General features: G+C 38.6%; 1 protein-coding gene across 1 annotated transcript; it reads right to left on the reverse strand.

Annotated features, from left to right (window-relative positions):
* Nucleotides 1-6,799: 6,799 nt before the first annotated feature.
* s100z (S100 calcium binding protein Z) lies at nt 6,800-17,566 on the reverse strand. Its single transcript, XM_039780203.1, has 5 exons — nt 17,473-17,566; nt 16,275-16,347; nt 10,281-10,598; nt 10,008-10,195; nt 6,800-7,029 (listed from the first exon to the last, which is right to left on the reverse strand). The coding sequence occupies exons 4-5, from the start codon at nt 10,146-10,148 to the stop codon at nt 6,874-6,876; spliced, it is 297 nt and encodes a 98-aa protein (XP_039636137.1). The 5' UTR covers nt 10,149-10,195; nt 10,281-10,598; nt 16,275-16,347; nt 17,473-17,566; the 3' UTR covers nt 6,800-6,873.
* Between the last annotated feature and the right edge of the window lie 8,381 nt (nt 17,567-25,947).

The following is a 25,947-nucleotide window of genomic DNA, read 5'->3' on the forward strand; positions in this document are numbered from 1 at the left end:
TATAAATATCATATATGTATAAAAAATATATTTTATTTATTTTATAAAAAAAATATATACAGTATATTTATATTATATGCCATATCCAATCCTTGCATGTTTTATTTCATGAATATACTTTATGATACTATATTATATGCTCATATGCTTGAAGATCTGTTCACTATCTCTGGCAGCGTCCTGTGTATCCCCTCTGTGCTCAGTGATGAGGATAATGAGCAAGCCTGCCAATGATGCATTCACTACACCAATGAACAAGCTAAGAAAACATGGTCTATAGGTTATGTTCTATGGATTATTATATATAGTAACTTATTCAATACATATATGTCTTAATAAATTGTCAGTAGAGTCAATCACTTCACATTCCTTTGTGATACAAAACAGTTAGAATGTTGCTCAAAGGAAGTGTGTTTTGGACTGACAGGTTGATTGTGATGATGACAATTTGACTGAACTCCTCTGTTACTCTACAGATTGAGAGAATCAAGTGTGACATTTGAATCTGGCCTTTCTGAGAAACAAAATGATCAATTCTTTGTCAATCACTCAGCAGGGGCTTAAAGGGCATACTTAATGTTTGAGTGCTGTGCTTCTAAAATCAGCAAACTTTCATACTAATGACACAATTCTATTTGTTACTTTAATAATATACTCTGCTTGTGTTCATATTTTAGGAAAGTTATTTTTAATAAGTCTGTTTAGGTTTTGTATGAAAATGACTGTGAACGAGTGTATGTTAGAGTATTTATTACTGTTATATTCAGGCACAGCAAAGCACATTTTGTTGTACATAAGGTTGTGCATTGACAATAAAGTCTTTTCTATTTAAAAATATTTTGAATTGAACTATTTTCTTTTTCAAATATATTTATGAAATGACTTGAATATTTGCTTGGTGATTGGTGGTTCTAATCGCATATTAAGTGAAAGATCCTTTTGTTTTGTCCGGCCTTTTAGTGAAATTTTTCGTCAACTATTTTATTACATAAGACTGCTAAGGATTTGGTTCAGACATTCATGGTCCCCTGAGGATGAAACTCAAGGAAATGATGATGCTATCCTTTTTTCAGCTCCATCAAAAGGTTGACATTTTTAGCTCCGATTAAAATATCTCCCAAACAATTGAATGGCATGCCATGACATTTGGTGCAAATATACGTATGTCGTCCTCAGGATGAATTTTAATCACTTTTAAAGATTATTTCTATTCCTTTTTTTGCTTTTATTGATAGGACAGATTACGTTAGGAATATAAAAACAAAAATAAATATTAATTTCAGCCCTTTTCATTGTTTTTTTTTCATCCGCATGCTTCTGGTTGTATTTTTTGCTTGGGTTTTCTTGAATGGTATTTATTGTATACGCTACATGTCTTTGCTCTCTTTACAATTTCACAATACAATTTTTGTTGTAGAGCCATTTTAGATGCATACACACACTGTAAACACAGAGCCAACTTGTTAATACTTGCAGCTGTGTAACCACACACACACACACACACACACACACACACACACACACACACACACACACACACACACACACACACACACACACACACACACACACACACGCACACACACTAAACTGAAGAGTAGCATGTGCACTTCAGGGGCAAGCAATTTTGACTTAAGCATATCTTAATTGCCAGTAATTGTCCCCCACACTAACAGGATGTCATGATTATACAGATAACTATCAGAGATGCTCACGACACATGACTCAAACTTTACGATTGGTGGGGGTGGGGTGGGTTCTCTTCTGCTGAAAACCAGTTCCTGAACATGACGTTTAGTCAGAGGAGATGAAGAGACACTTACTTTGACGAGCGCGTGTGTGGAAGTGGAGCGTGAGAATATAAATATCCACATTTAAAAATAATCAAGTGACACTTAAGAATGATTGCAACCTTTTGAAAATGAAACAAAAGACATAATTACTGCACGGCATCTTCTCACGGGAGATAGGGTGATTATCCTGCTCCATTACAGCCAATCACAGACAAATTGCATTGTAACGTTGAAGGTTTGTGCGAGCACCATCTGTGCGCATAAAAGCACCGCACTGTATTTAGTTTCAGTCATTTTTCCTTCACGTCACAGCTGAGAATGTCATCGCAAATTAACTGTCTGCTTGGGTATTTTGGGAACAGGGACGTTCGGAGGAAAACCCTCGGAAAAAAAGCAGCTTGAGTCTACACTTTTGTCCTCCCCAAGGTGACAATATCAGCATTTCTGCTTGAGGGGAAGACGTGGCTGTGTGATTGGCTGACGCTGCTGGACCCAGGTGGTCTGTGCTTACTGGGATTGGGAGTGTGAGCTCACTCACTCTCACACACATTTATGCACTTTGAGTATTTCCATTTCTATGGTGCTTTATACTTCCAAGGAAATTAGTTTTGACTCTCCTACATTTATTTGATAGTTACTAGTCATTTGTAGATTAAGGTTTCACATAAACAAATTAAATATCTATAAGAAATACACTATGATTTCAAGTTGACCACTTGCCAAAAAAAAACAGTGTCTAGTTGAGGCCACTTGTCACATTTCAGATGTCTGGGAGTTGTTTGCAGTTCCATCAAAGAGACATTTCCCCTCGGAAGTTCTAAGATAGTTTTATTTAAATAAGTGTTTGAAATAAAATGATTCAATATTTCATAAGAACTTCCGCTTCTTCTCTCTCCCAAATAATCATCTCACGACCCCTCAGAATTTATCTGGTGACCTTTAGGTTGGGAACCACTGGACCAAACGAACTGTATATAAAGTAGTTAAAACTAGCTTCACCTCGAGCAGCTATATTAATGCATCGATCAGTGTTTAATGTGTCTATATTATGTGATATATATTTATATATATTCAGTCAAAGAGGCCATTTTTCTGCAGAACGATACTTTAGATACATTTGGCTGATAATACTTCTGTAGTAAGTAGGATTTAGAAAGCAGGACTTTTTTTACAATGTTGTATTAGTACTTAAGTAAATGATCTGAATACTTGTTCCACCACTGCACATGCACTGCTTATTCACATTTAAACATTTGTTTTACCATATACTGTAAGTTGTCATATTAAAAGATTTAAAGTCAAATATTGTTCAAAAACAAAATGGGTCAAAAAAAGTTTTGAAAAACATTCTATATCTCAGGAAAGAAGAAACATCAAACTTTCTTTTTCACACAATCGATTTGAAAGCATTACATCTAGGGGACAAATCTCTTATCACTGAAACATAACATGAATAGTTGGCTTATTCACTGTGAGCCTGCATTTCTCCAGGACTCTAGCTTTGTGCCAACGTGAGGGGAAAAGTGTTCCTCTTTGGGGAACATGCTGTAGACTGACAGCAAGACAGACAAGGGACAAAAAATTTTTCCACTAAATGCACCATCAGGGTGTGACAACGCCTCCAAAGACAACAATATGGTATTTAACTTTTGACATTTGTATTACAGCAGAGACAGCAAAAATAAATGACGACGAAGGACATTTTAAGATGAAAAAAGGTGTCTTTTTAAAGGTTATGGCCACTCAATTATTCTTCAGCAACGACCTTAACGTACTGTGCCTTCTTTTACTGCGTAGACAAAACTAGGAGGGAAGAGTTTTTAACTGTAATGCACCCAGGCAGTGGTGGAAGAAGTATTCAGATCCTTTACTTAAGTAGAAGTACTAATACCACACTGTAAAAATACTCTGTTACAAGTAAAGGTCCTGTATTGTACTTAAGTAAAAGTAAAGAAGTATCCTCAGAAAAATGTACTTAAAATTATTGAAAGTGAAAGTACTTGATGCAGAAAAATCCTCATATTTTAGAAACGATTTGGAAACGATCCAAACAGTTTTCAATTAACTAAGTATTTAATGGTCAATCATTTCAGCTGGATTTGTAGGCAGTTATATTGTTGGGAAGTTTAATTTAGAATAAAACATTTTATTTTATAAACTATTTCTCTCTGAAATGTAGTGAAGTAGAAAGTTGCAAGAAAAGAAAAGACTCAAGTCAAGTACAAGTAGCTAAAATTTGTACTTAAGTACAGTAGTGGAGTAAATGTACTTAGTTACATTCCACCACTGCACCCAGGTTTGGGATAAAACACTGCTCAACCTCCAGGCCTGAAAAGCGAACCTGAATTCTTTCTGGTGACCAGCTTGGGGCAACTTCTCCACTTGTTGCAAAAAGAAGTCAGTTTCTACAGAGGTCTATGGGAAAAGGACCCTATTTCTCCCTTGATTTATTACCTCAGTCAATATTGTCCTAACAAGTTTATGGATTCAATAGCTGCTTCCAAGTCTTCTTCAATACAGCATGATGTTCATTTAGTAATTCATAATTAGGAGTAAAATAGACGATAAAGTAGGGGATGCTTTAGGGTGTGGCTACACGCCGACCTGTCAATCATGATAGAGGGATAGCAATGCTAACCATGGCACTGTGTACCAGTGTTGTGGTTCTCGAGACCGGTCTTTGTCTCAAGACCACTTTTCGTCAGTGTTGGGGAGTAACGGAATATATGTAACGGCGTTACGTATTCAGAATACAAATTATGAGTAACTGTATTCCGTTACAGTTACAATTTAAATCGTTGGTATTTAGAATACAGTTACATTGTTGAAATCAATGGATTACATGACGATACTTCTCCGTTTCACGAGTTTATTTCACTCTGACTAAATTAAGGCAACTCTATGCATTTTCCAGAAGCCCCGATATGAAATCGAAAAAAATAGCTATTTGCGTGATCAGTCACAATGGAGTCGGAACCGGCACGACAGAGCCAGGGCAGGAATAAGTTTTAAGAATTTCTATCTTGGAAATTCAAACAACATTTCACATTAAAGAACGAACAGGGAGAATGAAATATAACTGTGCAGTGCAGCCTCTGCTTGCCAGCAACCAACCTCCTTTCAGCGTCCAAATTACTCCACCTCCAACCTGAAGAAGCATCTTAAGGTAAGCTATTTTTTTAATTAGCCAAGGGTAGTCGTCTGCTGTAGTTTTACTGGTCACCTTGCTATTTTAACATTGACGTGCGACTTTATATTCTCCTACGTGCTGATTTACTAGCTTCCAAGGCCGTTTAAAGACTGACGCCTCGCCCGTTTGACATGCAGCTAACGTTAGCTAAAATTAGCTCGTGGTAGCAAGACTGCGGTTAGATTTTGGTGGTGGGGCGGCGGACTACCAATACAATAATCTATCTGCTTGTTCAGGTGCACATTCTGCTAGTTGGAATAAAAAGAACACACCATTATAGGCCTGTTTAGTAAGCTGGATGTGATAGCTGCATTTCTACACTTATAAAACGCAATTCAATGTGGAAGTAATCCTGAAGTAATCCAAGTATTCAGAATACGTTACTCAGATTGAGTAACGTAACGGAATACGTTACAAATTACATTTGTGGGCATGTATTCTGTATTCTGTAACGAAATACGTTTTGAAAGTATCCTTCCCAACACTGCTTTTCGTAAATCGGTAAACTATGTGTTTGTTATAACCAAAACTACAGTTGTGATGGTTAGAAAAGTGGAATGACGACCCAAAACGGCTTTTCATAGTTTTATTTTGCTTCTGTCGACTTTGAATGAAATGGTCTTTACGATGCTAAAATTATATTTACATGGAGTCTGGTGGGTTTAGCGAACGCAATTTAGCGGATGTTGTTTTGTTTAAAAAAAGGATCTTACTTTTTAACAGACAGGTCGACCTCCTTAGAAATCCTTTCCATAATGTGGTCAAGACACTTAGAATATTAATCTGAGCCTGTCAGTGGCAAAACCAGCACTTTTGTGAAGTTTAATACAAGCTAGACAATAACCCTATTAAATCACATCGTAGCTTGTTTCGCTGCTGCCGACTGCAGCAATCTCGCTTAATACTGGACCAATATCAAGGATTGTTGTTCCTATCAGTCACTTAGACACAAAAACACAGGGTTGAAAAATAGGGTTGAAAGGTTGAAAAAAACGGTAGTTATACAGTATTAGCTAGTTGTGTATATACTGTATGTTTCAGTTGTTCACCAAATGACTTGGTCTCGGTTTAGGTGGTCTTGACTACAACACTGCTGTGTACATTAAAATAGTCATGAACTTGTTTTGGGTGTTTTCGTCTTAGAACTTTGACCCTCTCCCTGTCAGTGTTTGTCAGTTCATGAAAGTTGCTAACGTGGTCGCCTTAAACCGTGTTGTTCAGTGTTCGTTTGTACTAAAAGAGACTAAGGAGCCAGTTGTTAATTTTTCCGGTATATTGTCATTTTAGTCCGCTATGTTGGTAGCCAAAATTAGCACACCAAATAACATCACAGTTAAAGAGAATAACGGTTGCACATTGCTAACCAAGCTAGCTAGCTAGCTAGCATTAGCTGATAACTTGGCTCCAACTTCTTGTCCAAATATGGTTACCAAAAAACCAAGATGACGACGGCCCGAAATGCCAAACTCGATTTAAAACAGAGGTCCACAAACCAATGGGTGACGTCACGGTGGCTATGTCCACTTACAGTCTATGCTACAAACACAATAAAAAAAGGTGACAATGACAACACCATGACCATTACTTTTGTATTTTCTAGTTACAAACATCACTCGAATATAAGAATGACTACAATTTGGATCAGCACGGTGTGAGATCAAAGTCGTTTAACAGCTCCGGGCTTAAAATTGGTAGGACGACAACATTTTTTTTTTTTATCTGTGACAAGAGGAAGGAGTGTATACATTCATAAATATTACATTCACGATCCTATTCAGCGGGGAATGCTAAAACAAAGGATTCAACTGATGTTACATTTACTGTATTGTTTTTTTAATGTCATGACATTTTTAAACAATTGAAGATTTACAGCTGGTTTTCACAAGACATCTACTTGGTTTTCTTCTTCTGCTCTTGGAAGAAGTCATTGCAGGCAACAGTCAGGGCGGCCACCAACACGACAAACTCATTGAAATCCACCTCGTTGTCTTTGTTCGTGTCCAGGTCGTTCATGATTTTCTCCACGAGCATCGGATCCTTCTGAGACTGAAAAACCAAAAAAATAAAAAGAGAATATAAGTGCAACAAATGGGACTTTTTCTAGCTTTTAGTCTCGTAATGATTCGTATGGCCTTGTAAGCCAACAGCATTGACACTTCAGATCCCTGTCAGAGCACTTAAAATACCTTTAACACATAGTAGATTTAGGTTGTAATGTAGGAAATATAAGTCTGTCCGTGCAGGATGAGTCACAACCACGATTGCTTGGTATTGACTCAAGGCAAAAAGCTGTCAGTGTCCAGTGGAGAGTAGAGTGATGTTGCTGCTGAATGAGCCATGAGTAGCAGCTGATCACACACACACACACACACACACACACACGACATTTATTGCTTTTGCTCATTTCCCCCAGGATCCAGAAACAAGACGTAGCTTTCCTTTTACGCCCTCCAACCTCCGAGGCGCCGGTGATCTTTACGTCGTGGCACTCATTAAAGTTAACATTTTTTAGTAATCTAGTCCACAGTGAGGGCTAACTTACTCGAGGGATTTATTTTATTTTTTTAATTAGAAAAATATCGCCTCAGCTGCACGTTTTAAATGTCGTTTTGATTTTTGATGGTTAAAAAGACTCAAAGCTACATTTGAGAGAGTGAAAATGACATCAATATACATTTATTGATGTGTATATCTTGTATTATGTAATTTGGTTTCTCTTTTGTCTTTTACTTTGTTGTTTCATATTAAACTGTAATCATACTCTATGTTAAAGGGATACACTATGGGCCCCTTGGGGGTTCTTGTCTTCCTTGCAATTGTTTTTATAGGATGGATTGGTTATTTTGATGTGCTAAATAAAAGTTAAAAAAATCAAAATAAAGTTGGCAGTATGACTGAGACGTGAAAAGACAATAAATCCTGCATTACTTATCGGTAAAGAAATTCAGAACAAAAACTATAGGATTATATATACTTTTCATTTACTTTTAAAATATCACCTTTATGCTTTCTCCTTTCCGGCAAAGCCCTGTTTCACAGTAACATGGCTGCATATATAGTAAAAAAAATACACACACAGCACAAAAAATAAGCTAAATGAAAATAAAACTAAATAGGAAATATATATATTTTTTAAGTGTCTGTTGTGACTGTGAAATACAGATATTGCCATGTTTATTCCCGACAAAAACATTATGAGGCAAAAATAAATTTGACAGTTTGATGACTTAGCTACATTGTTGTCCTGTGAAAACCACGTATCTCCAAAACATCAACTGTTCATGTTTTTTAATTTAGCCTTGTTGACCGTTTTCCAATAAGGTATAATGTAATAATGTTTTATGGTTTCATTTTTAAATATGGTTTATTTAGATTTCAAAGTAGAAGAATCAGTTCAGTTTATCTGAAAAAGAAAAAAAACTGAGATAGATGGTTTTGAGAGTCAGTCACTTCACAATGACTTGAAAAATAAAAGTGGGTCAGAATTTTAATATTTATATATTCAAACCTAAATAAAACTGATTAAATAGAATAAAGTAGTAAAAATAAAATAAAATAAAAAAATCTTAATTCAAATTGCCAACCCTGAACTGAGAGACAACTTTAGCTAAACTGAAATAATCAAAAAGTATAGAAAAAATTAAAATGAAGCTTTCCTTTCCTCTGCTGTCTGGATTTTCAGTCCGAAAAGAATCTTTTTAATGCTACCCACTCATTTCTAAACCAAACTATACATACACACAGTAATCTATCATGACTTGGTTTTGGGAAGTGTCAATGTTTTCTGTCAGAGGAGACCGAGGGTGAATGTTACGCTGTGCCTGCGTCTATTCTCAGAGGTGCCTGCAGCCCGAGGGGATGTGATGACATCATGTCTATTTTTGGAGGCGATATGGGCCACTGATGATGATGATTTGTGAGCACCTGAGGCTTCCCGTCCGCATGAGGGAGTACAAGAAGTCAGAACAATAAAAAAATATATATCTGAAGGCATCAGACGTTTGACTCTCAGGCCTCGGCCGTTTTGTTAACGTGTTGGTCTCAATCATTTGGAATCGCAGGCTCATAAGCGCCGCTATCACGCAAACTCAGTGGGGCTGGGGTCTTATCTGGAATGACCTCACCTATCTCCCTCTCCACATCCTTTATTTCACACAGAGCTGGGATGTGAGAGCCACCAGCAGGATAGCAATCAATGAGAAAACAATTTCCTCAGACAAGGTCGGAATGCTCTGATTTTAAACTGTCTGAACACGAAGCGCCACGCAAAGATCCGGAATAAGTAAATGACCATCATTACTATTGGTCATTATAGATCCATTGAGGAAATAAGGGAGATGTAAAAGGTCACACTTTGGTGCACCAACATGTTCCCAATCAGGGGCGGTTCTAGGGTCAGTGGAGATCTGTCAATGAGTCTGCATTCACACGTCTATCCACAAATATTAATACTAAAAACGTTTAATTTGATCAGCGCTTGCCTATTTTAACATATACAACACTGATTAAAACAAAGCTATATTTTAAGCAATGTATAAGAAATTCAAGTTCCTTGAGAAAAACCATAAAACAAAAACAAGCATTCATTAGAAAACAAATTTGATGTCAAACATAACAAAATGCTTCATCCAGTTTTAGACAAATATTCCAGCCACTTGAAATAACAGCTAATAAATGAGCGGTTATTATTTACAGCATAAGTCTAAGCGGACAAAGCAGTCTGCAATGTGTTTCAATTTGGTGTCAGGACATAAAGGCCTAAAGTCCTGAAACTCTCCCTGCAGATGCTCCAGTGACAAGACGTGTTCTGGTCCGTCTAAACTCGACTTTTCTGTTTAAAACACATTGGTACCTACTGAGCTGATCAGGGTTTATATGTTACCTTTTTGGAAGACTTGTCTCTATTCAATGCAACAAAAAGCTTAGCAAACAATCTGAAAATTCTACGTCATGATGTGACAACTTCTACTTAAATACACAATAAATGAATAACATGATCATGCATGTAGACATGTTTACTTTACCGTGAGGAAGTCATTGAGCTCTGTGTTGAGGAGTTCCTTTAACTCGCCCTTGTTGAGCTTGTATTTGTCTCCATCCTGTCCAGAGTAGTTGTAGAAAACCGTTATCAGTGCATCCATTGCACCCTCGAGCTGGCTCGGCATTCTGCTGGAAGGATGAGAACTCTTGCGGCTTCCTGACAATGAAAACGCTTCACAATTTTATCATGCAATATAATGAATCTTATTTCCACAAGAGTAAAAAAAATATATATCTTATGGGAGAGGTGTTCTTACCTGGTTAGAGTTCCGTATAACTGAGAGGAGAGACGCTGTGGCACAGCTTGTTTATGAGGAAATGAGGAGAAGCTAAGTGAGCCTATACTCTTTGTGCCGATAATTAATTCCACCGGTGAAACTCCCATGGTAACCATCTTTTTTTCCAGGTTTTAATCAAAGTGGAAAACAAAACATGCCTCAGCGTAACCCTGGAGCCCCCGTGGGGATTCATCAGACTCTGGGCCATGCATGGGTCTTTTAACACATGTGTCTGCAACACTTACATCCCTGAAGTGACTCCAGCCCTCTGAAGCACGTCAGAGGATGGGTTAAGACCTGTTAAGGGAATGTACTTGTAGTCATCTTAACCCTCTAATGCAACATGTTAAAAACCTTTTAATGCACAACATGGGTCAAGTTCTGAGGAACAGTTAACCAAAGTCCTCATAAATCCACCGGAGTTTAAAATTCCAACACAGGAAGCCCAAGGCAACGGATATCCAGCGTAAATGAGTGAAATCCGGCGGAAATCCGCCAGCAACGGAGCAATCCCGAAAGTGGAACGTCAAGGATATAGACTACACTACAGATAGATGGATACAGGACTTTAAAGTGCCCATATTATGAAAAAAAAACACTTTTTTCTGGGATTTGGGGTATTATTTTGTGTCTCTGGTGCTTCCACACACATACAAACTTTGAAAAAAATCCATCCATGCTGTTTTGAGTGAGATACGGTTTCTGAACGTGTCCTGCCTTCAGTCTCCGGGTGAGCTGTTCAAAATCGGCACGGCTTTCTACGTCACAAGCCGAAACGAGCTGGCTAACTGCAAACGTTAGCGTGCTAGCGTTAGCGTGCTAGCGTTAGCTAACGCTAGCATGCTACCTCGTTCTCAATAGCAAAGCACTGCTACAACACACACAAGTTCACCATAATCTACAAAAGAACTACTTACATGTTTAGAAGAAGTCTCCCAGCTAATCCTGCCTTGTAACTGACCGAAGTTGGAGAAACAGGCTTTCTTTTACTGTCTATGGAGCTAGCTAGCTGACATGATCTACATCTGAGCTACTGCGCATGTGCGAGTGCAATCAAAGATAGTAAAGAAGAAGAAGAAGAAAAGAGGTCTCACTCTGTAGCTAAAACAGAGACCAGAAGAAAAGAGGATCTGCAGCAGTGAGAGAGAGCTGTGCAGTACAACAAAAATATGGTGTTTTTCGAAAATTAAACCATGTAAACTTATTCTGGTACAACCTTAAAATACAATTATGAACCTGAAAATGAGCATAATATGGGCGCTTTAAAGGGTTGAAATGTACACAACTTGCATTTAAGCTTTAGTGGGGAAGTCCGAAGACAAATGATACGAATAAAAAGAACATCCCGTGCCAAAACTTGTCTACTAGAAATGACACATGTACCACTAATTTGTTTTGCTAAAGGAAACGGTATTGCTGCTTGGATTAACCCTTGTGTTTTCCTCCCGTCGACCATGCGCTTGTTGTCCTACCCGGTCTGTTTTGCCAGTTTATAAAGCATGAAGTATAAATGATCACCCAATTCTGTGTTACATCTTATTAGCCAACTTCTTTCCAACCTATTAGCACTAGTTTTACACTTATTTTTTTAATATATGGTCAAACAAATGCATTTATATAAAATTATACCTAATTTCTGAGTTAAAAAAAGCTGAAATTATGATTTATTTTGACTAACAGTTGCGATCAACAGGAACATATGTTGATGGGTTATCACAGACAGGTATAAGTCAAAGTTTAGTCAGGATACTGTCTTGAAACTATTTCAATTTTTTTAATGGCAGCCAATAATCACACTTGTTGTCCTCCCGGGTCAAAATTTACCCGGTCTGTTTTGCCTATTAATAAAGCATAAAATATAAATTATGACCCAATTCTATTTTACACCTTCTTAACAACTTACCACTAGTTTTACACTTATTTTTGGAATGTATGGTGAATAAACTTAATTTACATGAAATAATACCTAATTTCTGAAGTAAAATAAGTAAATATAAATAAATAATCAATTATTTTCATTATAGTTAAGATCAGATGAATCTATGTTTATGGATAATCACTGACTGACTGGTATATGTTAGTGATTTGTCAGGATTCTGGTTTGAAAACATTTTATTATTTTTAATGGCAGCCAATAATCACACCTGGTGTCTTCCCAGGTCAAAAGTGACCTGGTCTGCTTTACTTGTTTATAAAGCATAGACAATTATAATTAATCACTCAATTCTGTGTTACTACTTTTATCCAACTTCATTCCAACTCATCATAACTAGTTTTACACTTAATTTTTCCATTCATGGTCAACAGACCTCATTTACATGAAATGATACCCAATTTCTGAGTAAAATGAGGATCATCAATCATTAGTTGTTTACAGTTTTTTACAATCACTTTGGCACTAATTTCAGAACCTTGACGTCATTTTTCAAAACTGTAGACACAAAACTCACAACCAATGATCAAAATACAATTTTTTTCAAAAGATCACCTGTTCAATATGACACAACTTAACATCAAAGTACTACTATTTCAAAAGGCAATTCACACATTACATTTCAGATGATTGTCTATTCATTTCATTACAACGATCTAACTATCAAACGATACAACTGCTCAAAATGATAAGCTAGTGTTGCATTACTCTTAATGCATAGTTGTATGGAAACAGACAAACAATATTCCATGTTTAGATCATGAAAGTTTCAAGATAACAAGATTCACTGTCACCAATTAGCGTGGAGCATGAACCAATTAGACTACATGATCTATGGATGTAATATTTCATCATCCTTCTTTACTGTAATGTACTACTGTTTACTGTATCAGACACTGTTTCTATGGTTACATGTACCACCTTTGAGACTATTTACAGTATTGACAGTACTGCACTGTATGGATGCAGGCCCTTGGAATTGCTTGTCCAATTCTGCCAACTCTTTACTGATGATTGATATATATATATATATATATTTATATTTATATATTCTCATACCACATTTTTCGCCATGCCCGAAGGTTTTTTCCAAGAAGTTTGGCTAATTGCAATGTAGATGAGAACCTGTGGCCAAATCCACAAGACAGATTTGATGAAGATGTAGATGTACAGTAATCACTCCTTTGTTTTGCTTTTTACAGTACAAGCAAGTTGAGGAACACTGCATTTGATATTTTACAGTACTGTCTTTTCTTTTCTATTTTGTAGCAAATTCTTTTGCTTTGATTCAAATCAACCTATGTTGTGATTGTACTGTATTGTTTTTCATCAATACATTTCAGGTTTTGCTCAATGATTCCACTGTGTCTGTAGTATTCTCTCTACTACTGTCATGCTTTTACAGGGATGTATTTACATGTAGTACTATAATGAAACATGTATCACCTATTTTGTACTACAATATTTAATGATTGTACGAATGATGACACAGTGAAACTATGGGTAGCTTGTGTGTGGGTGATCTAAAGTAATGTTTCAAAGGGATTTCACAATCAGTTTTTTGAAGCAATGATTGTGTATGTGCAAGATTTCTTTAAAGATATGAATGCACAATGCAATGTTTTGAACATTGGACAGTCTGTGTTACAAGTGATGACCGTTTTGAGTTTTGTGTCTAGAGTTTTGAAAAATTACGTCAAGGTTTTGAAATTAGTAGCAAAGTGATTGTAGAAAACTGTAATTATTAGCCAGGATATCCCCAGGTCAAAATTAACTGATGCAATTGTATTCACAAACAATGGAGAGCTAACAAAAAGGAAAAAAAATTATTTACGGAAAATTGTCTTGTCTCCATTTAGGAAAAGACACATCAAAGGTGTTATGACAAAAAATGTACAAAGCTGTAGTTTAAAGTTGTGTCTGTATGTTTGTATTTGTGTGTGTGTGTGTGTGTGTGTGTGTGTGTGTGTGTGTGTGTGTGTGTGTGTGTGTGTGTGTGTGTGTGTGTGTGTGTGTGTGTTCATCAGCTGTAAAGCAAAATAGTGCCACATTGCACCACCGGGTCAAAATTGACCCGGGAAGACCACAAATGCTATAAAATTAAATAAAACACCCACGTTATTTTTGCTTAATTTGGTTGAAAGAAACCCATATTTCTGATAAAGAATCTATGAAAACGGATCAAATTTGATCCGAAGACAACACAAGGGTTAAGGTCGGTGGGAAGGTTTTATATATATATATATATAAATGAAGGTGATCTGGTGGATGATGGCCGTGCAATGTCCTGGACTTTGATGCCAGAGAATATGTGTGTGGTTAGGTTTATGCATCAAAAGCACTTTGGTTAGGGAAAGAAAGTGATTTTGGTTCATTTGGGAAACATGTTTCTCATGCATCAAGACCACGATCTTTCCAGAACCTTAACCAAATCCTGTGACTGCCTGAATATAACTATAAAAATGTTAAAACTGTACTGCAGGAGCCTAGCCTGACAAGCCAGACCCACATCCAGATGTTGGGTCTGGGAACTCACCATTGACGGAGCTCAATCCGAGGGGCGGGATAAACGGTTGTCTTTCAAATTACCTCTGCACGTAATAGGATAGCGCTAGAACCAGGCAGAGCAAGGAAGAAGGTAGCGAAGCTAGTTGATAGATTAAACTTTAAACTTTTGCCGTATCCAGTCGGCAAAACACATCTTCCTTTTTTAAGAATGATTTCAGTGCCGTTCTTTGTTCTTTTGTCAAAGAAAAGCTTAACGCCAAGTCTTCCAGAAGACCGCTGTTCCCAGCAGCAGCAGCCATAAGCCCCGCCCACCGACTCTATACACGATGTGATTGGCCTGACCAGATTTGGGTTTTTCCAGCTCGCAAGTCAACGGAGAGTGCCTAGACCCCCCTGGCTGCAAATGAAATTTGCTGCCGCTAGGGTGCGTCTAGTGTTCTAAGCTAGCAGCAGCCTATATTTTAGGGAAAACAAATAAAATGCATTGTCACTAAACATTTTGCAATTACGTTCTTTAATAAAAGAAAAGTCAGTTTCTCCCAAAACATGTTTCTTGTTGCAAATTAGTATATAAAAAAAGGTTATTTCTAGGGAGACAGGGTTGCCCAAGCAGGCCACTTATACATATTCCATTGACTTTCAGTTTCAAACGTCTTCCTCCCAAGAAGCCTCTGGTGTCACTTCATATCAGTGAAATGAATCAAACTTGTTGTGACTTGCTTTGCTTGCCAGCAGGTCACCATTTTCTTAGTCTCACCTTGTGACTGGATTTCGTCATGTTCTCATCGGGGGGGGTTATTTTTAGCCACAGCAGCTTTCATCCTTTGTCATTTTGTGTCCGACGGCCGCTCTCACACATGAGAGTCCCTCCTCTGTCACTGTGTCATAACTGACAGTGGAGAATAACACTCCATTCAGTCCTCAGCCCCCCAAAGACAACACCTGAGGGATGTTAGTTGTCAGGTGCGCCTGCAACTTTTTCTTCCATTTGCAGCGACGGAGAAAATAACTTTCCATTTATTAAGGTGTTGACACTGTTTCCCCTCACAGCTGCTAATAGTAAGTGTTGTGCAGGGAGGTTATCCATTAAAACCCCTGACACCAAATCAAACACGGCGGTGGTTTCAAATCATTTCAGTACAGAATACACACGCAGAGTTATTTTAGATATCAGCACAGGAATTGATTTCAGTGCGTATCATATACAGGAGCAAAGCATTTTTTATTTTTTTTTATTTACCGGATAGAAAATAAATTGTAATATTAAAAGAATTGATCATCAAATGTTAAACAGGTAAGTTTAGACCATTTTAGTAGATTTTTATTCTCAGTCTCTGATTCAAATAAAAGGCCATTGTTGGAGGTCTTTACAATATTTATCTCAGTTATACATGTCTACCCCTCTTAAAAAATACAAGACCTCACTCCTGACATCTTTTCTTAGAGATACATTGAAATATTTTGAGAAAAAACAGAGATTTTAAAGCCCTGTTCACGGTCTTTAAGGGAAAAAAAAAAAAAAGCATGCCTACCTTCATGACAGATGATGAATCATTTTATCTCCCCTCGTGCACCCTCAGGTCCTCTGCAGCATCTCGAAGGTCACTGCAAAGACAACAGGAGATGATGCTTCCATTGTGTTTGCACCTAAGCTTTGAAATGTCTAAGATAGAAACATTTATTTGAAATGAATGCAACATAGTCAGGAACTTTGAGTACTGAATGTATGAATTTTTAATATACTCACGTGTTCCCTTTCAGCACTCCAGTCTTACACAATTTACATAGACTACTTGTGTTGATGCCACATGTGCAGTATAGCTTTATTTCATTCGTCAATTTTCACATTTTTAGTTCTATGTCTCACCAGTTTATTTGTGGCTTTTGTGCCAATGCACTTTATAGTTACCATTTCTATTATACATTTTTATATTTATACTTAATTGTATATGTAATAGATACACATAATGTAGGCTATACAATATATATATATATACATATGTATTTTTTAGTGATTATCTATAATAATAATCATAATAATAATAATAATAATAGTAATCTTTATTTATATAGCACCTTTTATACAGAGAGGGTAACCAAAATCAAAACCAAGAAATCATCTGAGCAACTAAAACAACAGAGGCAGCAGATGTCAAGAATGTTAAGAATAGAATATGTGAAAGACAAAAATAAATCAAAAGGAAAACAAAAGAACAATAAAACGTAATTGTCGTTTTAAAATACACATTAGTCACATAACTTGCATCTATACTATGCATCTGTCCTTGGACCTTCTGTTGCTTTGAGGCTTTCATTTGCCTGCATGGGATCAAGACATTTATCTTCACACTTTAAGCATGGATACTTTGCGGCTATTCAAATTCAAGCGGAACGGCTTGGAAAATTTCGGTCATGTTTGTCTGTGCACAACAAAAATGTCCAATATCGCTATCTAGTTGCCATTACATTTTGTATAGACGTTCGTGGTTTCCACACAATCTTAGTGACTTTGGTGTTCCTCTGACTTTTCCTCTAGCACTACATGAGGTTAACATTTGACGTTTTGGTGAAATAGCTCGACAACTATTGTATGGATTGCCATGAAATTGGGTGCAGACATTCGTGTCACCCTCAGGATGAATTACCTTTGATGATCCTCTTGGTTCTTCATAAAGCTAATCAGTTTTAAAAGTTCTATTTTTTCAAAATTTAACTTTGGTATATACACACCTGCCCATCAGCCTCCGCTGCTCTTTGTGTTTGCTGCTAATTAGCTTATGTTAGCATGCTAACACGCTAAACTAAGATGGTGGGCATGGTAAACATTGCACCCACTGAACATCAGCATGTTAGCATGCTAATGTTAGTAGCATTTAGCTCAAGGTTTGCAGTAGCACCTAAGTACAGCCTGTCACAAACAGCTCCATGCATTTGACAAAGGGGGGAGGGATGTGGAGCCCAGAAAAAAAAAAAAAAAAAAAAAAAAAAAAAAAAAAAAAAAAAAAAAAAAAAAAAAAAAAAAAAAAAAAAAAAAAAAAAACATTGAGAAGTGGGAGGCATTTGTAACCTTGTTGGATCCAACAGGGGCCACCACATTAGGTTAACGACCCTGCCTCCTGCAGGACAGGTGAGGCACTGCAGACACTTTTCCCATGTGTGAGATCAACCCTGCGGATGTCTCACACTGACTCTACACTCTTAGGTTTTCACCCACTCCTCTGTTGTGCACCATGAGGCTGACTGGAGGCTCTGTTGGAGCAGATGTAGACCTGCGCCTGTTGATGAGCCCTGACATGATGCTGCTCCTGTTCCTTTCATACCTTCAGTGGTGTTCGCACATGTTGCCACACAGCCTTAGAGAAAGAAATATACTCAGGATGAAACAGTCGAGGCAGAGTCGCCATTTCCACAGCTCAATATCGCTGTCCACATCTCCATTTCTGTTGCATGTATAGCAATTGAATTAGTCATTAGTCTCGCATTGCCAGACCTTCCTCCACAGCTATGCGGAGGAGGGTCTGGCTAGTCCACACAGCATTCCGGGATGGGAGAAAAACATGCTCTGGTTTATTGGCATTTCTTTAAACCAATCACAATCATCATGGGCACCGGACAGAGCCACGGTGCCTCTGCGAAATAACCTCGGGACAGAACTTGTTTTGGTGGAACATGTCGATGTTCAAAAGTTGTTTTAGTCGTGCAACAGAAAACTCAGATTCAACAGCTAGCTGTGTGGATTTACCCTGCAGAGATCTGAGGAGCAGTTAACCATAGTCCTCATAAATCCACTGGAGTTTAGAACGCCAACACAAAGAGAGCGGAAGGTGACGGACATCCGGCCGAAATGAGGGACATCGGGCGGAATTTCCTGAACAATCCCGAAAATGAAACATCGTCGATATAGACTAAGCATTGGTGTACACATAAATAAATGTCATTATATGTATGAAGAGTTGATATAGTGGATGCAGTGGGTATAAATACTAAATATGTAGAAGTTCAAGTAAAGTGTAGTTCAAGGTGTCCCCATCGCTGTGGCTCTCACCCTGCCAGGATCAGTGTAACAGCCGCTGGAGGATTTCTCACTGTCTGAACTTCAGTGACTGAACTGGACACTTAGTGTGAGTGTGGGTGTGTCTGTGTGATGAAGACCTTTTTTCTCCACAGGGGCATTGGACTTGATTCTCTAGATAAAAAAAATTAAAAACTATTTGTCATTCTACACAATGTACACAAGCCAATTGGTAGTTGAAATGCGTCTTTTTCGCGAATTCCTCATTTTGTACACACAAAACACACATGCATTTTTTTAAGGGCGTAGCGCAGGGTCAGCCATGATACAGCATCTCTGGAGCAGTTTGGGGGACCAATGCCTCAATGGATGTGTTCTCTCCCTCGGGAGTGAATGGAGGAATCTCACACTATTTTATACAGTCTGCGGTCTCACACCTTGTCGTCGTCTTTTCAGACACCAAGCGGTGCATGTTAGTGATGTGTAGAGTGCCGCTTCTCAGTTATTTTACCAACAACTGTCTGCCATGTTGCTAACACAGAAAGAACTAGAAGGGCTCTTAGACAGCGCCAACCTCCGCCAAGGCCAATAGTTCATCTATAATACAAAGATCTGCAACTGCAGATATTTCCAAAAACTATTAGCACCAGCAGTCAGGATAACTAGGAAACCTATTGCACAATGCACAATTTGAGGATGACGCTCTGTAACGCTAATAAAATATAAGGTGATAATCAATCACACATCAAAAACTGAAAAATTCAGCATCTAAATATCACCGCTGAGTGTCTGTCTGTGGCTTCCAGGGTGGCAGCTGTAAACATAAATCTATAGCCCCCCCTAGTGGAAAACTCACGCACAATAATTTGTGCATCCGAGCCCGTAGTTTGGATCTGCTCCAAATTTGTATGGGTTCTTTCTTGGCCCATGCTAGACCTTTCCACCAAGTTACATGAAAGTCAGGCCAGTAGTTTGTCTCTAATCCTGCAGACAGACAAACCGAGTCTCATTAGCAGAGGTAAAAATGGTTTGCATCCGGTCACCCGTATCCACTAAAACAAACTTCTTCTTATCGTATTAGACAATGTGCCAACAGCCGTACTCTATATCCCGAAAGGGTCCATTCTTTTGGCTCACCTGAGTCAGTGAGTGGGTGGCCAGATCTTCTACAATCATGTTTTTTATTTTTACAATTATGTTTTACCATGTTTTTCAACACATAAACACAGGACAGCTCCCTCAACACACTGCGGCCACATCGGACTTAGATCCATGATATATGATGTATAGATCACATGATAAACTCAAGAGATCCACTCACATAAACAGCCTATGTTGTGGAAGTATAAATGGGAAGACATCATACAGTATCTATATGTATATATATACATAAGGAAGCATTCCCATTACTGTCAGCTGTGATGCAACAAATGGACATCTGAAGAGAAAGAAGGAAAAATAAAAATAATAAAAATCGTTTTAAGAGAACAAATCATTTATAATCATAATATATCCCACCTTATAACCCAAAATGTCAGTTAGCCAATTTTGATTATGGCCATCGACCATTCCTTTTAAGACACGTGTCAAACTCAAGGCCCGCGGGCAAAATCCGGCCCCATCGCAAATTTTGATCCGGCCCGCATATCAATTTAGGTTCACAGTACATTTTGGCCCGCCTAGTTGTGCTACAAACCAAAAATACGGGAAACTGTTTTCAAACTGCAATTACGCGACACTCAGAGCAGAAATTGACAGATTTGCCGACTTTGAGACTCAGACATTCCCACAGAAGCAGAAACTTATATTCATATTTACTCATATTTAGGCTGTGTAACAGGTTGTTGCGAGTCTGCTTTGTGGTAGCTGCTTTTAAAAATGTAATTTTATTTCACGTCCTAAACTCTACGATGGCTAAGGAAGTTTCTTGCTGACTTTTTTAGGGCTTTATGTCGAGCAAACTGAAAGTGAGAAGACTATATGAGACATGCAATAATACAGTCAAAGATATTTGACTTTTACTCTTAAACAAAAGCATGTCAATAAACCCTACATGTCTGGCCCTTGATGTGATTCTCATTTTCCAGCGTGGCCCTTAGTGAAAATGAGTTTGACACCCCTGTTTAAAGACAATATTTGTAACTCTCTTATAACTACATGTAAAGGTATAATATGCAGTATTATCCTTAAAAAGAGTGTATAGACACACAGAGAGCTGCCCTCTGCCTGGATTCCTCTTTTCTTCTTAGTTGTGTGAGTGTGGGACGTTTAGGCGATACTTACCACATAACACACCTTTAAAGAAGGTTATTTTTTACTTTCAGAGTTATTCCTCTGGGTGTGTGGGTGCATTGAGCCTAAGGCTGATGAAAGTAGAGTGAGTGTTGTCAATGAATCACTGACCTCTGGAATCTCACGGGCCTTTGGCAATTTTGAGTCACAGCCTCTTTATGTATTTTAATGAACGGGCTGCTCTCATTGTTACCAGTATAGTGGCTATGAACAGTACAGATAAATATCATCGGTCCACTTAAATCACTTGGGAGGATTTTTTTCGTCATTCACCGAGTGTCATCTAAAACTGTGTCTTTGGTGAAGGCTTGGTTTTTACTGTCCTCTACTGGCTGATCAGGGCTATCAGCTCATATGCTGAGGTCTGATCTGCTCAGTGAGCATGCTGCTCTACTGCAGTAGGGCTGGGTACCGAATTCAGTACTTTTTAGGCACCGACCGAATTGCCTCTAAAGTATCGAGGATTGAAAAAATGTGTCATTCAATACCAAATTTCAATACCTAAATGAATAAATCTCATCAGCGTCAGTGAGCCAATAAGCACGCAGCATGCTTCTACCAAGATCTGATAATGTTTGTGAATGGCTGTCTAACGTTACACGTCGTACAGACACGCAGGAAAAAAACTCTTCGTTACCCACAGAGACGGGGCTCATGTAGTAGGAGCTCAAAAATGAATAAAAACATTTGTGCCGTGATGTGTAATGTTGTAATTTATTTTTGTTTTATAAAATTGGTATCAAAAAAAGTATCTTTTAGGAACCGGTGTCGAAGTCACGTTATTGGTATCGGTACCGGCGTCTAAACTATTTGAACGTTACAAAGCCCCATGCTCTAGAGACACAATGTATGTTTTTATTGCTCTACATCTTGTGTTTCCTCACACTGTTTACACCGCACACACTACTACTGTATCATTCCACTTCTAAAGTGTGTCACTTCTGTCTGATTTTACTTTGTTCCTCTCCTTGATAAGCATAAATTGCAAAAAGCCTTTGAAAAATGTGAAGCAACAGACTTATAAAATATTTGTCATAATTAAATGTACTTCTCAATTTCTGTATCCGATGTCAAGAATAACTTTGAACCTCAGCGTTTGAGGCAATGTGGACAACGAGTGGACATGTGAACATCTACGATTCCAACAGGGCAAACTTCAATCTGCTGATGAAGATCACGATATGACTGAAAGCATCAGGATGGCTATTAAATGCAGCGTGTGGTGAAATTGTTTTCTCAACTGCTTTTCCGAAGTTAAGAATGGACTTTGAATCTCATACATTTGTTTTATTTTTATTTTTTTTGTTGAGACCCGGGAACGGTTGGATATGTTTTCGGCCTTTTGAATTATTGTTTGATGAAGACAACTCTGGACCGTGAAGTCACGATGGATGGTGTCGGAATTGGACAGCCTAAGTATCAATTTGTCTTATAAGAAAATGATGCACGTTGCACTAATGTTTGCCTGAAGTTACATTAATGGGTATTGATCAGTGGCAGAAGAATATTTTACTGAAGTAAAGGTACTGCATTCGAAATGTTACTTAAGCAAAAGTACAAAAGTATTAGCATTAAAACACACTTAAAAGTAACAAAAGCAAAAGTACTCATTATGCAGAATGGCCCATTTCAGAATAATATATATTACTGGATTATAATTATTGATGCATTAATGTGTTCATCACTTTAATGTTGCAGCTGGTAAAGTGAAGCTAACTTTAATTACTTTATATGCTGCTGAGTAGTTTAATCTATAGTCTCGCTTTGCCAGACCCTCCTCCACAGCGCCGCGGCGGAAGGTCTGGCTAGTCCACACAGCATTTCGGGGATGGGAGAAAAACATGCTCTTTTTTATTTGCATTTCTTTAAACCAATCACCGATGGAATGCCTTCTCCAGGTAGGGAATGAGTCCTTACCCCAAGTGAAGGAGTTCAAGTACCTTGGGGTTGTGTTCGCGAGTGAGGGGACAATGGAGCGGGAGATTGGTCAGAGAATCGGCGCAGCGGGGGCGGTATTACATTCAATCTATCTCACCGTTGTGACGAAAAGAGAGCTGAGCCAGAAGGCAAAGCTCTCGATCTACCGGTCAGTTTTCGTTCCTACCCTTAACTATGGTCATGAAGGCTGGGTCATGACTGAAAGAACTCGATCCAGGGTACAAGCAGCTGAAATGGGTTTTCTCAGGAGGGTGGCTGGCGTCTCCCTTAGAGATAGGGTGAGAAGCTCAGTCATCCGCGAGGAGCTCGGAGTAGAGCCGCTGCTCCTTCGCGTCGAAAGGAGCCAGTTGAGGTGGTTCGGGCATCTGGTAAGGATGCCCCCTGGGCGCCTCCCTAGGGAGGTGTTCCAGGCACGTCCAGCTGGGAGGAGGCCTCGGGGAAGACCCAGGACTAGGTGGAGGGATTATATCTCCAACCTGGTCTGGGAACGCCTCGGGATCCCCCAGTCGGAGCTGGTTAATGTGGCTCGGGAAAGGGAAGTTTGGGGTCCCCTGCTGGAGCTGCTCCGCCCGCAACCCGACACCGGATAAGTGGAAGAAGATGGATGGATGGATGGATAAACCAATCATAATCGTCTTGGGCGGTGCTAAGCACCGGGCAGAGCCACGGTGCCGCTAAAAAACAGCCTCGGGAAGGAACTTGTTTTGGTGGAACATGTATACGTGTAAGTTGTTTTAGTCATGCAACAGAAAACTCAGATTGGACAGATAGTCTAGCTAGCTGTCTGGATTTACCCTGCAGAGATCTGAGGAGCAGTTAACCACAGCATACCTGTCAAGTATCCCGTTTTGGCCGGGAAAGTCCCGTATTTTACTCTTCTTTCCCGCCGTCCTCCCGTATTAGTATTTTCCCGTAAATCTCCCATATTTTAACCTGCGTTATTAAAAAATAATAGTAGCCCGGGCCCGAGCGGAGTAAAAAAAACAAACATTCCCAATCTGAGCTCTGTCACTAGCCTCGCGATAACTGCCACCTGCAGTAGCCTACTACAGGTACTGTAGGTGGCAGTTGTCGCGAGGTTAGTGTGTGAGGTCAGATGATGATGGATGCTACGACAGAGACGGTGCGCTGCCAAAACCTATGAAGGCTTTACTATGCATTCCCCATAGCAATGCAAGTTCAGAAAGGGTGTTTAGTATGGTACGAAAGATTGTTACAGAGAATAGGAAGACGTTAGACAACAGAACCGTCTGCGCTCTACTCTCATGAAAAATGAACCACTCTGGCCCAGCCCACAAATACACTCCTTCCACAACAGTCTTAAAGAATGCAAAGTCTGCAAGAAATTTGTACAATAACTCACTAAAAGAGTAAAGAAAAGTTATGTGAAATGAAAAGAAAAACTGTAAAAGAAAAGCAATATGAAATGAAAAGAATGTGTGGAATGAAAATAAAATGTAGCTAAATGTAAAGACAAGCAATGTTATAAATTGTAAATGTTTTCAGCATTCTGCATCAAGTGGTGATTTTAGCTTTCTTGTACACCGGTCTTAAAATGTAAGGGACACTGGAGCTTGGTTGGGGTGGAGGGACTGCTCGAGGTGGGCGCCGGAAAATTTCCCTTATTTTCAAATCCAAAACTTGACAGGTATGAACCACAGTCCTCAGAAATCGACCAGTTTAAAATTACAACACAAAGGAAAGCTTAGGTAACGGAAATCCGGTCCAAAAGAAGGACATACGGCGAATTTCCAGCGGCAAAAGGGCAATCCAGGAAGTGGAAGGTCGTGGTTATGGACTATTTAATCTATAATACATCATAATTTATTAGCTCATTTATATTTTGTATTAATAATCTAAATCTGCAATGTAACTAAAGTTCTAAAGTAAATGTAGTTAAGTCAAAAGTACAATATTTCTCTCTGAGATGATAAAGCAAAATAGAATGGAAATACTCAAGTAATTGTACTTGAGTACAGTACTTGAGTAAATGTAAGCAGATACATTCCACCACTGGTATTGATTCACTGTGCATTCTATTATTAAATCATTCAATTCAATTTGAGTCATGTCTCTTGTCATGTCAGCTGCATTTATGTTTGTGGAAAAAACTCCAAATAGTATTTCATGTGTTTTGTGTTGCGATGCTGTAATGAAACATTTGGTGTCCAGGCTCCTTTCTCACTGCTTCTCTCTTGGAAAGTTGATCATTGTGATAGAATCTAATGAAACATAAGTGATAACAGTAGGAGTGTATGTTAAATGACACTAATGTCTGACTATGAAGCACGTGGTATCACATGATATTTAGTGAGACCTCCGCTCTCTACAAAATTATTGTGTTGCACCATAGAAACAAGAGCTGTGGTCGCTGCCCCGGTTCTTTTTCCTGTAAACAAACTCAAACTGAGCAATGAGCCCACTACAGTCCAGCATCAAAGAAAGGGCTTTTCAATTCATTTCTCGTTTGACAGCTTTTCTATGATTAATGACTCATTTGGGCTCCTGTTGTGTGTGTGTGTGTGTGTGTGTGTGTGTTATGTGTACTGTACGTGCTTTATGATGTATGAATGAGAGGCAGAAGCATTAACAGGCTGATTATTAACACGCAGCAATGAATATATAACTCGCTGTTATAGGCCTTACGTAATGCTTTCATTCTTTCATTCCGTTAATGTTAACAGCTAAAAAAAACACACACAGCTCCTGTAGTTTTTTTTCTGATAAAGTCAAGATCACAAGTAAACGGAAGCGTTCTCTCCATGATTTGGGTCAAAAAATGAGAGCCGTTGTGGCCCCGCTCTTGAATCCTGGCTGCCGTCCTTGTGCCCATGAAAAAGGTCCTTTACAGAGCGCCTTCTTTTAAAAAGCGGGGGGGAAGGTGGAGGGGGGGGGGGGGGGGAGTGGAGGTGGGGCTTGCACATATATAAAAGGCTAAGACAGTCTGCCTGTCCAATTTGGCA

This window comes from Perca fluviatilis, chromosome 17, assembly GCF_010015445.1.
Source record: "Perca fluviatilis chromosome 17, GENO_Pfluv_1.0, whole genome shotgun sequence".
Lineage (NCBI taxonomy): Eukaryota > Metazoa > Chordata > Actinopteri > Perciformes > Percidae > Perca > Perca fluviatilis.